General features: G+C 42.7%; 1 protein-coding gene across 1 annotated transcript in view; it reads right to left on the reverse strand.

The window, feature by feature from the left end:
• Nucleotides 1-430: 430 nt before the first annotated feature.
• The window catches only part of LOC136861271 (semaphorin-2A), a 798,296-nt gene continuing 783,100 nt past the window's right edge, over nucleotides 431-15,626 (reverse strand). Inside the window, exons 12-13 of the mRNA XM_068226104.1 lie at nucleotides 4,668-4,911; nucleotides 431-1,119 (exon numbers count right to left, since the gene is read on the reverse strand). Coding sequence (XP_068082205.1) covers nucleotides 1,042-1,119; nucleotides 4,668-4,911 — 322 coding nt within the window. The 3' untranslated portion in view covers nucleotides 431-1,041. The remainder of the gene's footprint in view (nucleotides 1,120-4,667; nucleotides 4,912-15,626) is intronic.

Here is a 15,626-nt window from a genome sequence, read left to right on the forward strand (position 1 = left end):
TAGAACTTTGCGTGATCCATTGGGTCCATACGCACATAATAATAATAATAATAATAATAATAATAATAATAATAATAATAATAATAATAATAATAATAATAATAATAATAATAATAAGTGTTTTAGGGTATATTTCCATAAATTTTCTATAACAAAGTTTTCGCATACAAAATCCAGTAAGCGGTAACACTAAACTACATATGTATTACCAATTACTGCTTGCCGAGTTGTATGTGGGAACGCCTAATGATTGGATTATCTTTAATATTTTTGGCAAATGCAACCGATGGTCATTATGCGAGTGTTTAATGTATGGCGTGCCTAATTATTTGTTCTACATGAAAAATATTGCAGTATCAGTATTTAAGCCTAAAAGGGATAATAAATTTTCCTCAGCGCCAACAAATTTCTAAGTGTGTCATATTGCTAATGCTATTCAATTATTTAAAACAACGACAACTGAAGTTTATGGTCACGCTTAGATTTGGGTCGTTAAAAATGAAGTGTCTCTGAAGTGATATATAATATGGGGAATCACTAACTTAGGGCGTCCGGGGAGACCGCTCCACTCGCCCCACCGTCGCGACGGCTCTGCTTGAAGTTACCTACTCAAACTCACACTGCTGACTCATTTTCAGGTATTACAAATCAAGACACTTCTTGTTGGGTTGATGTCTAGTATATCACTAAAAATATTTTCAATTTCCAGCTACACGGGCATTCAAAATATATTTTCATTCACACACTGGCGGAATATCACAGATCTACTCCAAAACTGGAACGCGTTACGTGCCTTTAACCACTGATACTGGCCTGAAGCCTGGCACTCAGAGAAAGACTTGATTCGCCCCTCTTCATCTTCTATTCGAAAGAGGAGCCTGAAGAGACTGAGTAAACAAAGCAGCTAGAACCAAATGCTTGGCAAGTACCGTAGTGTAGTTGAAGCTCGATGGCCGTGGATTTGGGAACGAGGTTGTTCGTCCACCCGTGCTCTCCAAGAACATATTTACAGAAAGAGTCCAATAGTTCAGCTTGCAGTTATCAGACAAGGGTACTTCCATGATATATTTCATTTGGATGTACATTCTGGTTGCTCTCGTTTTGTCTCGTGCTGCATTGCTGAAGACAAAAGGACACAGGTTTTAATTATAAACATAAAGTAATTTCAAAAATCTGTTCAATAGTATGAACACAAAATCAGCTCCAAAAATCATGAACACAACAGGAGGGAAGGTAGAAAAAGTCAACTTCAAATATCTTGGTGAGATGATCCAGTCTAATAGCTCAGAACAGGAGGAAATCAAGACAAGAATCAGAAAGATGGATTTAGCATACCCGTTGACGAAAGATGTGTACAACAAGAAATAATTAAGTCTGAGAACAAAACTAAGGCACTATAACACCGTGATCAAACCAGAAGGACTATACGCTGCTGAAACCTTGTATTTAATAAGCAGAGGATTGCCGGAACAACTGGAGAAGAAAGAAAGGAAGATCCTAAGGAAGATTCTAAGACCTATATATGCTGGTGGACAACGACGATTAGGACATAACAAAGAGTTGTACAAAGAGACGCGGGGAAATATAGAGTCGATAAAGAAGAGACGAATGCAATTTTATGGACATCTCCTACGTATGAATCAAGAAAGGCTGACTCGAAAACTAGTTACACATTTCCAAGGGAACAAAATTCCCGTGTGGTTTATGGAGATACTATGGTGATATGGAGAGAATGGGCATTAGTCATGATGGCATCCAAAGTAGCAACCACTTTCGACAATGTTTCAGACTTAAGAGGCTTCCCAGCAGGAGAAAAGAAATCTTCAAAAGTGAATTTTTCAGAAGAAAGAAGGAAGTAGGTAAGCCGACGAATGAAGCAATTCTATATTGGCAGAAGATCAAATCCAGGAGAGGGAAAATATGATCCAGGATACGGTGGTCCATAGTGGCCAAAATTGATCACAAGAAGAAGAAGAAGAAGCAGTAGTAGAAAATAGGAAGAGAAGTGAGTGAGGGTGATCAGTTCCTTTCTACTGTACAATCTACAGTATAAAATACTACAACACGATGCAGTTCATTTTGTCATTGAAGATGCCATATCATAGCGCTGGTGAACATTTTCAACATAGATAATATAAATAAACTGACGGGGTCCACATCGGAAGAACTAATAGATAGTGGTAACATTGGCCGTTAAGGCCACAATTGGCAAATCAGAAAATAATTTGTGGAGATAATAACATATACTACTACTAATAATAATACACTGAAGAAAATGGAAATTGCAACACCCAGAAGGAGTGGTGCTAAATTGCTGCAATTGAACATGCAGGACGAATGTTCGGTTGTGATTCGATTTCAGGTCCCTCTGATCGCAAGTTTGAACAATCAATACAGGATGTGCCCACCTCGAGCTGCAATACATTGATGAATTCGTCGAAGCATTGAGTCAATAGCCCTGGATCGCTTCCTGAGAAATTGTGGCCGATGCTTGCTGCACTGCACGGGTCAGTTGTTCCAGAGGTGTGGGTGGCTGAGGGCGGTTGGCCAGTTGTCGACCCATCATGTCCCACACATGCTCAATAGGACTGAGGTCCGGGAATCTGGCGGGCCATTCTAAGGTTGTGATGTCGTGGAGAGCTTCTCTGGAGATGCGTGCAGTGTGAACCCGGGCATTGTCCTGCTGAAACATCCCATTAGCAATGTTCGCAATCATAGGGATAACCACTGGATTGAGTACTCTATCAACGTACTGTCGAGCAGTCATAGTGCCCTCAACAAGCACTAATTGTGATTTCACATTAAAGCCAATACAGTAGCTCCCCAGACCATAATGTTTGGTGTTGGCCCTGTGTGCCTCTCGACAATAAGATCTGGGCGGCCCCTCTCCCCGGTACGTCAGCGCACACGATTCCGGCTATCACTGCGGGCAAGACAGAAGCGCGATTCATCACTAAAGACGACCATATGCCATTCGTCGACCCACTTTGATCTTTCTCGACACCAGGCCAGCCTTACACGTCGCTGTTGTGGGGTGAATGGAACACCTTCTGCAGAGACACGGGCTCGTAAGCCAGATGCACGCAGGCGATTACCAACTGTTTGTTGTGTAACGCGGGGTGCCACAGCTGCTCGAATTTGCGCTGCTGTTGCATGGGGTTCCATCCGGGCCATCCGAATGATGCGGCGATCCTCTCTCACAGTTGTCTGTCGCGCTGGGCCTGTGCCAGGTCTACGATTGTGGGTACCTTCATTTGACCACTGCTGCCATACAGGTTGTACCGTAGATGCCTGTCGGCCAACACGTGCAGTGACAGTCCTTAGCGATAATCCAGCCTCACACAGCCCAATTATCCGAGCCCTCTCAAACGGCGACAGTTGATGATAGCGTGCTCTTCTCTGTCGTCGAGGCATGTTTGACGGGGAACACTTCACTGCACAGACTGCAAGTCAACTACGCTACACCAGAGTCCGTATACTGGAGTTGATTCCCCCGCGACCAATCACGTGGGGAGACCTGTAGCAACAATCCAATGGGTCTGAAACTTTGATCGTTTACATACCTATATGGCATCACTCCACATCTTGAAAATGAACACAAACGACCAATGCCTTGATGGTGTTGCAATTTCCATTTTCATAAGTGTAATAATAATAATAATAATAATAATAATAATAATAATAATAATAATAATAATAATAATAATAATAATAATAATAATAATAATAATATGACCTTACTTGCTGGGTTGAAGACCTTCTGAAAGGGTGGCTTTTATTTACAAGTTGCTTTACGTCGCACCGACACATAGGCCTATAGGTCTTATGGCGACAATGAGATAGAAAATTGCCAGGAGTGTGAAAATGGGGAATGGTGGCAACTAGGGGGCCTGACTACCAATTTCGACACTCCGGCAAGCTGCTGTCTATCAACGAAAACAGATTTCTACCAGTTGGTTCCTACTGTCTGAGTTAATTTTGTCAGGTTACACCAGAAATCTTGAAATATAAACACACCAATAATGGGGAATGCCAAAATGTTTGACCACCCTCCAAAAACCGTATACTGCACCTTAAACAGGACACAGCCCGCTAACTTGAGACCATGAGTCGGACACTACACGTGTTCCACCGAAATCAGCTATTGAGCGAAATAAAAACGAGCAAGGAATAGCATGAGATTTTTTACTTTGATAATCCCTTTTGATTAACAACAAAAGTTAATAATTACGGATTATGCATGATTGAAGCAGCCGTGACTTAACACGATCCATACGACAGTACGTGATAAGTTTAGAAAATAAATGTCGAGAAGAAATTCAAACCAATCAGAGAAGCTGTTGGTGAGCAATCGGGAGTTCAACCAATCAGAGACGCTTTTTAAATAACAGTGTACGGAAAGTAACTGCTGAAGCGTGAAGCGTCACTTACCGTACTCCTTGAAGGTGGAGAGAAGTTATGTGTGGATACCTACTAGGAAGAACTAGCCTTTTCCTAAAAGTATTTGAAGGAAAGAGAAAAAAATCATCCAGAAACAACATTCAACTTGTGCAGAAGTGAAAAGACTGCCTTCGGAAAGAGAAAATTGGAAACTTGCCGACCAGTCGTTGGACTGAGTACGAGGGAGAGAAAATTTCAAAATAATCCCGCAAATAATTGACACTTACGGCTTGCTTACGTTCCCATGTCTTCATAGCCATTTTGTACTTCTCAAATTCATGGCACCAGTCAGAATAGATCTTCTGATAATCGTGAGATTTTCCTGGAGGAGCACAGCGATGAGCGTCCACCGTTATGTTGTAGCTACAGAGGAGTGAGCCGCCCATCCAGCAGTCATAGCGGCCAGAGTCCGCCTCGTTCACTGCTATGATCACCAGGCCGTGTTCAGAGGTCTCGATGTACTTGTCAGGTCTGAGGAAGAAATTGCACAGTGTGTAAATACCTCTTCTTGGAATTTTTTTACAACAACACTGACTATTAATTTAAAAGGAATGATCCTTATGGATTTCAAAAGTCAAGATAAACACTACTTATTATAATGAAATATTTTATTAAACGTTTTCTTATGGAGACATTTTGGGCAGAAAAAGTGGTATGAATCCTAGATCTGGTCTCAGTATTTCTAGAATTTCACCAATGTGAATGTTGCCGCAGCTGGAAAGGAAAATGAACCTTACTGTACGGTACTGTAGGAATGTACCCTATGCTTGCATGACATATTTACCCACTCCTGGAGAATGATGTATTTAAGGTTCACTTTCCCATTACACGTTAGCATAGGAAATTAACTCAACGAAAATTGTTCTGATGGACTGCATATCAATATGTGGATGGGAGGCGTGACCAATCTTAAGGAAAATTATGGATAGGAAGGGCAATGTCACATTCGCGGTTTTGGCATAGCAGCGACGATAGATGATTCCACTTTGATTTCAATAGTGCAGAATTATGAAGAAATTTACAGTAGTGTGGTAATCATCATCATCATCATCATCATCTGTTTACCCTCCAGGTTCGGCTTTTCCTTCGGACTCAGCGAGGGATCCCACCTCTACCGCCTCAAGGGCAGTGTCCTGGAGCTTCAGACACTTGGTCGGGGATACAACTGGGGAGTATGACCAGTACCTCGCCCAGGCTGCCTCACCTGCTATGGTGAACAGGGGCCTTGTAGGGGGATGGGAAGATTGGTAGGGAAGGATGAGGGAAGGAAGCGGCCGTGGCCTTAAGTGAGGTACCATCCCGGCATTCGCCTGGAGGTGAAGTGGGAAACCACGGAAAATCACTTCGAGGATGGCTGAGGTGGGAATCGAACCCACCTCTACTCAGTTGACCTCCCGAGGCTGAGTGGACCCCGTTCCAGCCCTCGTACCACTTTTCAAATTTCGTGGCAGAGCCGGGAATCGAACCCGGACCTCCGGGGGTGGCAGCTAATCACGCTAACCACTACACCACAGAGGCGGCTGTAGTGTGGTAAACTCTCCGAATACTGAAATTTCCCTGGTAATATTGTGACATCAGTGTGCTATCTTCTAATTTTATTCTGTGCTTCTTTTCTATTTTTGTGTTCTTCTATTATCATGATGCAAGCAACTACCATAACTTCTGTCCCACTACCCATCGCATACTGAGCTAAAATGAACTGGACTGACTTCAACGGGCAGAACATAATAGTAAACAGACTCTGCGATAATGAATGGAACAATGGCGTGAACACTGCTGATATTAGCGAGGGTAATGCCATGGCCGACTTTACAGAAGGCCGCGGCGAGCGAAGATTGGCAACCCCGCAGTGAATGGCTAGTCTGCTCTGTGTAGCCCACTGAGTTACATGGGAGATGTGTCACGCGCTCGTGTTCTCTTCAAAAATACTGTAACTAAATTAAATGATACCGTTACTTATCTGTGTATAGTGGTTGGTTACAATGCCAAAGACTTGTGTTGTGCCGAATTGTCTAATTATCGTTCATCGATAAAAACCGAAGGATTTGTGACAGTGTTTGGATTTCCTAAAAATCCACAATTGAAAGCCGTATGGGAACTTGCCATTCTTCGGGCCAGTTGGGTACCTACCAAATATTCGTTCGTATGTATTAAACACTTTCTTCCTAAAGACGTAAGCTACGTTGAAAAATACAAGGATGGTGATAGGAACAATCGGGAATTCATACGGAAGAAGCCTGTATTGTTACCTCGTGCGGTTCCAAAGGTATTTCCAAACTAACCATCGTACTTCAGTAAGTGCTCCTCCAAGAAATCCCCATGTGAAAGTAGGGAAGAAGAAGAAAAACGGACAAAATCTGCAGAGGAATGTAAGAAGACCCTAGCTGAGGAAGCAAACAAAATTAAGACTTTTGAGCCCTTTGTTTCTAATATACAAACAAATTGGCGGAGCATAAAATTGAATGGTCTGTTGACTGTAACCCTGATTTTAAAGAGGTAACTCAAGCATCATTCTGTGACATGAGAGATTTATAAATAGGAGTCCGATTTACTGATTAAGTCCGTACCAAAATTAACATTTAAAAGTGTTTATCCAAATTAACTTGAACACCAAAGGGTTTCTTTGGTTATAAACGTGTTTAACGATTCTACAGTTTCTGCCATAAACAAGTATTATTATAAAGGCACTGCATTTTTTTGTTAGAATAATCCTAATGTGATGGTCCACTGTTAATATTAAGCGGGCTCTCGCCCATGTCGTTAAACGTAAAGTCTTCAAATGCCTTTCAAAAATCCCGAAGATCAAAGGTTGGCTTTTCTAAAGGTATTCCGCTAGTGGTTGTCCACATGGAAAAAGAATGACGAAAATGACTCCTCAAAAAAGAATTGTTTAACCAGTGAAACTTGCAATGCATTATACGTAACAACCTACGTATTACGTGAGATTATTATTTATGCTCTACATACTATGAACCCCACATATGTGCTAACTGGCAAATTACAGAGTGACCAATCAGAATCCAGGTTTTGCCAATACCGCCAATTAACAGGGGGAAATATAATATATCAGTTACTCAGGTAATGGAGGCCGAATTGAAAATAAGGTTAAAAAGCGTACTTGGCCTTCATTCAGCTAGGTACGGGGCAGTTACTTTTTCGAAAGAAATTATAATGTCCTCTTCCGATACACATTCAAGAAAAAGTACAAGCAGCCTTTCGTCAATTTTTTTTAGTTTCGTCAATTACTGTTGACGATACCTTTTACAGTATTTTAGAAGACAAGTATACCGAAAACATACATTTTGATGAGTCAGTTTTTATTTATGCCTGTGGTTACATTTCGTTCATGCAATGCTTAAAAATAAAATGTGAAGAATGCTTGGCTTTGCTGAGAAAGAAAGAGCAAATAAATGACAGCTACTTCATTCAAATAAATAGGAGTGGACTTTCAGTTCCTGCAGATTTTATTATATCAGTATGTAAACATGTTGGAATTACGCAGGCACTAATTTGGCATTTTATCAGATATTGAATTGTCAGAAATTGCCGAGAAAACTTATGCCTGTGGATGTAATGTTATGACAATAGTTACAAATATTGTCTTAACAATTGTTAAACAATTACAGGAAGTTGAGGACTGAACGGGTAACTTATCATACTAATCTAAAACTCGCTTTATTAGAGTAGGCCTACCTGTGGTATTATGTTTCTGTAAAATTGTCCAATAAAAAATTGAGAAGAAATTGGTTTTATTACTCCATATGCTCACTCCTGAGTATCGTTTCACTTTAATGCTGATAATAACAAATACTTCATTTCCTTATTTCAATTCCATTCGTAGCGAAGCAAACGCGTGCCATGAGCTGGCAGTGGCCATCCCAGGTTAGAGAAGTGCGGGGTTGCAAGGTCGAACGCCGCGGCCTTGTGTAAAGTCGGCCATGGTAATGCTTGGCTTAGCCGATTTGGGCTAATGGACGTATTTCACTAACATTTTTCGATCACTCCGAGCCATCCGATGCGTAAGATGCGATCTAGTGAACGCTTGGCTTTTTTAAAATATAAAAATGCTATTTGTTCGGGGCGTCGACCTGGAAAGATATTTTGGCCCTACTTGCACCATATGTTATGAACCTGCGTGTATTTGAAGATTGCGGAAGTGCGAAGTGTTGAATGTGTGGAAAGGAACGCTAAGGAAGAAACAAATACCAAGTCCCCAGGCCAGGGATATTAATCATTTACAATTAAAAACCCTGACCCAGCCGGGAATCGAACCCGGGCCCGCCGGTTGACAGGCGGACGCGTTGCCCCCTACACCGCGGGGCCGAACTGAACAATTGGTTTAGTCACCATTTATTACGGTGTTTATTGTCTATTCATTAACGAGCGATAGCTAGGAAGCATTTCAGCGATTGAGAGTACTCAAACCGCACAGAATAGTACTCCACTCCAAAACTTAATACAAAACCATCCAATTATCAGATGAGTGGGTGACCGCCGGAACTCCATCGGCCGATTAGCCTTCGCTCACGGCCATCCACGTGCTCGTCAAGAATCAGTGCCAACAAAGCTAATGGCAGTCTAATAAATTCTAATATAGCCTACATAAAAGTTATATACTCACCCATATCACGTAAGCAGAAACTGAAACTGCCTGCCTTCATTTTCTGCCCATTACCGACATCTGGTCAAGAAATTATCTATTACAAGTCTTAATTCACTTTGAAAAAAATAAAATTCATCTGCTGGTGGTTGTTATCCTCCAGTATGTCTAAACTGTAAGCGGATTGTTTTCAAAACTTTACATTTTAACGTGCCCCGGATATAATAATCACAAGGGGTTGAGGAACGAGCGAGCCATATGTTCCTGTTGACAAATCAGTCGTTGAACACTTCATGAACTGGATGAAATGAATCATTGGCTGCATGAGAATGACAGAGTGCGTGTGGAAAAAGGCAAAACTGTTCCTCCACTCAGTTGATGAAATGGTGTATGGCCTTTAGTGCCTGGAAATCCCTGGACGGGTTCGGCTCGCCAGGTTCAAGTCTTTTGATTTGATTCCCGTAGGCGACCTGCGCGTCGTGATGAGGATGAAATGATGATGAAGATAACACATACACCCAGTCCCTATGCCAGGGAAATTAACCAATGATGGTTAAAATTCCCGACCCTGTCGGGAATCGAAACCGGGACCCCTGTGACGAAAGGGCAGCACGCTAACCATTTTATCATGGAGCCGGATACTCAGTTGATTAAGCAGCAAAAAAGAAATGGTTACACGATGTTTTGTACCTATCTTCCACTATGAATTATGTCCGACTCGTTGGCTGAACGGTCAGCGTCCTGGCCTTCGGTTCAGAGGGTCCTGGGTTCGAACCTTAATTGGTTAATTCCAATGGCACGGGGCCTGGGTGTATGTGTTGTCTTCATCATCACTTCATCCTCATCACCACGCGCAGGTCGCCTACGGGTGTCAAATAGAAAGACCTGCACCTGGCGAGCCGAACCCGTCCTGGGATATCCCGGCACTAATAGCCATATATTTCATCATCACTCTAGCGTCAGCAGTTTTGCGGGTTATCACACCCATGTAAGGTGAAACAAAATAAGGTAAGGATAATTTATTCCGTCATTTTTTTTTTGCTACTTACTTTACGTCGCACCGACACAAATAGGTCTTATGGCGACGATGGGACAGGGAAGGGCTAGGAGTGGGAAGGAAGTGGCCGTGGCCTTAATTAAGGTACAGTCCCAGCATTTGCCTGGTGTGAAAATGGGAAACCACGGAAAACCATTTTCAGGGCTGCCGACAGTGGGGTTCGAACCTACTATCTCCCGAATACTGTATTCCGTCATTTACTCGATTCAAAACGAAATCGTAAATTCTAATTCTACATAAAGGAGCATCTAGTTTATGTTAATGCTCCATAAAAACTTTACTGTGCGGTATGTGACTTTAGTCCAAGTCACTTAGTAATCATTTATACGGTACCATTTCCCCTTCTCTGGACGACGACGGCTAAGAGATTTCTTTTGAGGAATTTCCGATTTGGTATGCAATGAGAACTATTCGCCGTATTTTACGCTTCTTATCATGAACACTTCCCGATGACGAAATTTATTAATCTACTCATCGCTTTATGTTTTGGAACTCAAACACCAGAAAATTTCTCATTAACTAGTGTTCTGGCGCCATGAGCGGACTTCGTATGGACGTGGGTGAACACACGTTGTGGAATACAATGATTAGGTGTATTATTTGTCATTTGGAGTCCGACTTCTTGGCTGAATGGTCAGCGAAGATGCCTTCCGTTCGTTGAGTCTATGTTTCGATTTATAGCCGGGTTGGGGATTGAAACCACGTCTGGTCAGTTCCCTCGACTTGGGGCCTGTTTGTTTGTTCTAACACATTCCTCTCCATATACACACGACACACCACATTACCAGTCACCACAGAAACATACAATAATTAACACATTCCTAACCATAGAGTTGATAACAGGAAAGGCATATAGACGTAAAACTGGGCCAAGCCCACGTATGTTACACATTTCGCACCCGCGACCGCATCACGGCGTGGGAAAAGCGGTCTAAAAAGATTTGACAGTTACTAGACTTTCCCCCACATGTGTAGCTTCTCTCATGGTTTAAACGACACTGACTAGGGTATGAACTCAAGCCCAACGCAGAAGTTCGGTAAAACTATCCCGCTCTGCAGCTGAAGGTTGGCTTTAATTGAACGCCGACGCATTTTCCACAGCCATCCACTCAGCACATAATTGGACGACCCAATTGGATGACATTCTGTTTTATAACTAATATTCAAATAATTAATTTCTCAGGGTCTGAGGATGATTGTTTATCGACAGAAATATGTAAACCCGTTTTATTTCGCCAGTTCCACAGTGTAGGGGTAGCGTGCCTGCCTCTTATCCGGAGGCCTCGGGTTAGATTCCCGGCCTGGTTCCATATCCTCTCAGCCTATTTGATTACAATGAGGAGATACAGTATGTGATGGTAAAACGGCGGCCCCGGTCTAAAAAGCCAAGAATAACGACCGAGATAATTCGTCGCGCTGATCACGCATCACCAGATAATCTGCAAGCCTCCGGGCTGAGAAGTCGTCGCCTGGTAGGCTAAAGCCCACCAGGGATTTTTATGTCATATTTGTTTATTTGCATGTTATGTAAGGTCAAAGAGTACTATTTGTCTGACAATACGGTCCAAAGTGGATTTGTCACTTAGGTACCGAATGTAGAGCACAATTTATTCGTCTAATGAAAGAGAACTTCTGTTATGAAATTTGTAAGTATCTTGAATACCATACAGATAATGTGGTAAAATACAAACTGAACAGTTTATAATTCTAACTGTTCTGCAGTTAGCGTTCTCTCCAGTTGATGAAAAGTTTTGAGATGAATCTAGTTAAGAAAGCAGTCCCTTTTATGGTTTTAAATTCTAGATACGTATCGGAAAAGAATGGTGTGGATGGTTCACATGCTTCTTCCTCTTCAAGCACTACGATTTTTACATTATTTACTTAATTTCTTACACAATTTCGTCTCTGTCATTTCCGTTAAAGGTATTTTATCTAAACAATTGTTGCAATTATTTTCATGTATTACTTTTACAAATTTATCAAACGTTGACCGACTGGAAAACATCAGTTATTATATAAATTGTTTTGTACTGATAATCGAAGGAAAGCGAGGGGAAATTGCCTCACTCCTTACTTACCTAGTACACCCCTTCAGTGACTCCTAAGCTACCTATGCTATAATGGCAAATTTTTCCAGCCTTCAGACCGAGTACTCAACATACATATAAAAAGACAAGGACAAAGAGACTTCCGTACAGGCCATGAAGGCCCCTGGAGGAGTGGAAGGTAAAGTAACCATTGTTAACCGCGGCACGTGATGGGGTAGAGTGGGTAGCTCTACGCCCGGCCGCCTTTGCCCCCAGGAATTAACCTGGTACTCATTTTTGGTGTAGGCTGAGTGAACCTCATGGCCATATCCACCTCCGGAAGTGGAAATCACGTTTCTTAAATTTTACGACTTCCTGACGGGGATTCGAAACCACGGCCTTCCGCGCGAACCGAGAACGCCTTTACCGCCTCGGTCAGGCAGCCCCTACTCAACATACATATACTGTAGATAATCGCGGTTCATAAAAATGTAATCAATATTGCTGAAGAAAAAGCGACAGTTTCAAATCTTTTGTAAATACTTTAAGATGGAATACTTCGATACGAAATTGAATTGTAATAACTCCAGTATTCCAGAGTCTCTCTGATGGTGGGTCCGAGGACAAGTTCGGCTCGCCAAATGCAGGTCTTTTGATTTGACTCCCGTAGGCGACCTGCGTGTCCTGACGAGAATGAAATGATGATGAAGACGTCACATACACCCTGCCCTCGTGCCAGAGAAATTAACCAATGATGGTTAAAATTCCCGACTCTGCCGGGAATCGAACCCGGGACCCCTGTGACCAAAGGCCAGCAAGCTAACCATTTAGCCATGGAGCCTCCTAACCGCTAACATAGACAGATGGTAGTCACCAAACTCCTTCACATACCCCTATTGACGCTTCCATTGCGCCATCAATCGATTCTATACGTCAGAAGTGAGCAAGACTGGCCTCACGGTTACATTCGTAGCCAATAAATTTGACATACTCTCCCTCGCTGGAACGCTCCGCCCGTTCCCCTCCCACTACCCACCATACACGATGTTTGCAAATGCGAGAGAAATGCAGGTTTAACTATGCATGAGTTACTATCACACTGCCTCGCAAGCAAAGTGCACCTACTCTACCGCTACTTTCGTAATGAAGAGTCTATGCGAATTATATACTAAAAATTCAATAAACGCCAGCAGAATTGTCTGATGTCCGCCTCTGTGGTGTAGTGGTTAGTGTGATTAGCTGCCACCCATCGGAGGCCAGGGTTCGATTCCCGGCTCTGCCACGAAATTTGAAAAGTGGTACGAGGGCTGGAACGGGGTCAACTCAGCCTCGAGAGGTCAACTGAGTAGAAGTGGGTTCTATTACCACCTCACCCATCCTGTAAGTGGTTTTCCGTGGTTTACCACTTCACCTCCAGGCAAATTCCGGGATGGTGCCTAATTTCAGGCCACGGCCGCTTCCTTCCCTCTTCCTTGTCGAACCCTTCCAATCTTCCCATCCCCCGCCAAGGCCCCTGTTCAGCATAGCAGGTGAGGCCGCCTGGGCGAGGTACTGGCCATCCTCCCCTGTTGTATCCCCCAGCCCAATGTCTCACGCTCCAGGACACTGCCCTTGAGGCGGTAGAGGTGGGATCCCTCGCTGAGTCCGAGGGAAAAACTAACCCTGGAAGGTAAACAGATTAAGAAAGAATTATCTGATATTGTTTAGTACGGAGTCTAAAACTCAACTCCTTGTTCTAGGTCCTTTAGACGGCAGTTAGTTTGAACGTCACGTCACATCACATCACATATTATCTCGATCATAGCAACACCACAGTATCCAGATTTCAAGCTGCAAAACTCTTAGAGAAACATTAACTAAATAACCCCTTTCACAGAAGCAACATCCTGACCATGTCTGCACACACCACCAAACTGTACACCCATGTCTTTACGGTGGGTGCATTAATATTATCTGTTGGGAGAAGAAGAAATTCATGACTGAAAGCCCTTCGAAGATGGCACTGCTGAACTTCAGAAGTGGCATTCCAGTCTGCGCTGTCAAGATCAGAACTAGTTACGTGGATCGCCACCTCCGCTCGGAGACGACGTCTTACGAAGAAGGAGATGATGTGTAAAGCGATCTTAATTCATAGTTAACCAAAAGGTTGCAAAATATTATAGTTCTTGCATTCTTTTTAATTTCAGCTTGAAATCGCGTCAACCTATCTCTCCTTAACTCAACCGTCAATGCGAAACATGCAAACGAAACGGAAACTTCACGTTTAGTGTCTACTGCGCAATTCTGTTGTTGTACGTCTACACCTTAGTACCTACCATTGAAGATTACCAAGTTCACAGAGGCACGTCAACTGAACACCCGCTTTCACAACAGAAATACACTTCATTACCTCTACACACGCCACCAAACGGTACGCTCACTCCTTCACTTTAGGTACAACGTGGGTATGGAACTCCATACTAGGCGAGTTACGGAGTCTAATGTCGGGTTCTTCATTCAAAAACTAGTGTATGAACTGTGACTATTTTACTGTCGAAATTATTATTATTATTATTATTATTATTATTATTATTATTATTATTATTATTATTATTATTTTCTTATTCTTCTTTTTCTACCGCTTTTTCCACACTTGTGGGGTCGCGGGTGCGAACTGTGCCACACATGTGGATTTTGTTCTGTTTTGCGGCCGAATGCCCTTCCTGACGCCAACGCTATATAGGGAGATGTAATCAGTGTAATCACTATTGCGTGTTTCTGTGGTGGTTGGTAGTGTAGTATGTTGTATGAATATGAAGAGGAAAGTGTTGGGACAAACACAAACACCCAGTCCCCGAGCTAGAAGATTTAATCAGACGCTATTAAAACCCCCGACCCGACCATTCAGCCAAAGAGTCGGACATATTATTATTATTATTATTATTATTATTATTATTATTATTATTATTATTATTATTTCCAAGTAACTGTACGTTATGTTGGCTTCATGTAGCCTTATTGTTAACCTTGGTTTAGTGTAAGAGATGACTTCATAGTCTTAAATATGTCTAGCAGAACTAAGCTATTGAAACTAAATACGAAATAAATTACGTAGGTACACGTTATTTTCTTGTTGTAATTTCCTCTCTCTAGTATTTGTTATTAAATGAAACTTAGGCTATGATCCATATTTTCCCCCCTAAATCTAAGCCAGGGCCTCTCAGGGTGCATGCACTGTGCACGGTGCAAAAGACAACTTCGCTTAGTTGACCAGAGTGCAGACTCCCACTCCTCGATTTTGGAGCATTAGCGCTGTTTCTCTCTTTCCCCACGCCTGTCTCGCTCGCTCCCCCTGTCTCCCTCTTCCACACTTGCACCGTAGCGCTCGAAATCCGAGCTGAGTTGAGCCGACTTGAGCCGAGCTTGGCCGAGTAGCCCAGATACGAAGCGTTGGTCCGAGCCGAGCCGAGCCGAGCGGGACCGATGCACTGTGCACAGGTACTCTGCGCCGCTGTTTGCACAT

Source organism: Anabrus simplex, chromosome 1 (genome assembly GCF_040414725.1).
Source record: "Anabrus simplex isolate iqAnaSimp1 chromosome 1, ASM4041472v1, whole genome shotgun sequence".
Lineage (NCBI taxonomy): Eukaryota > Metazoa > Arthropoda > Insecta > Orthoptera > Tettigoniidae > Anabrus > Anabrus simplex.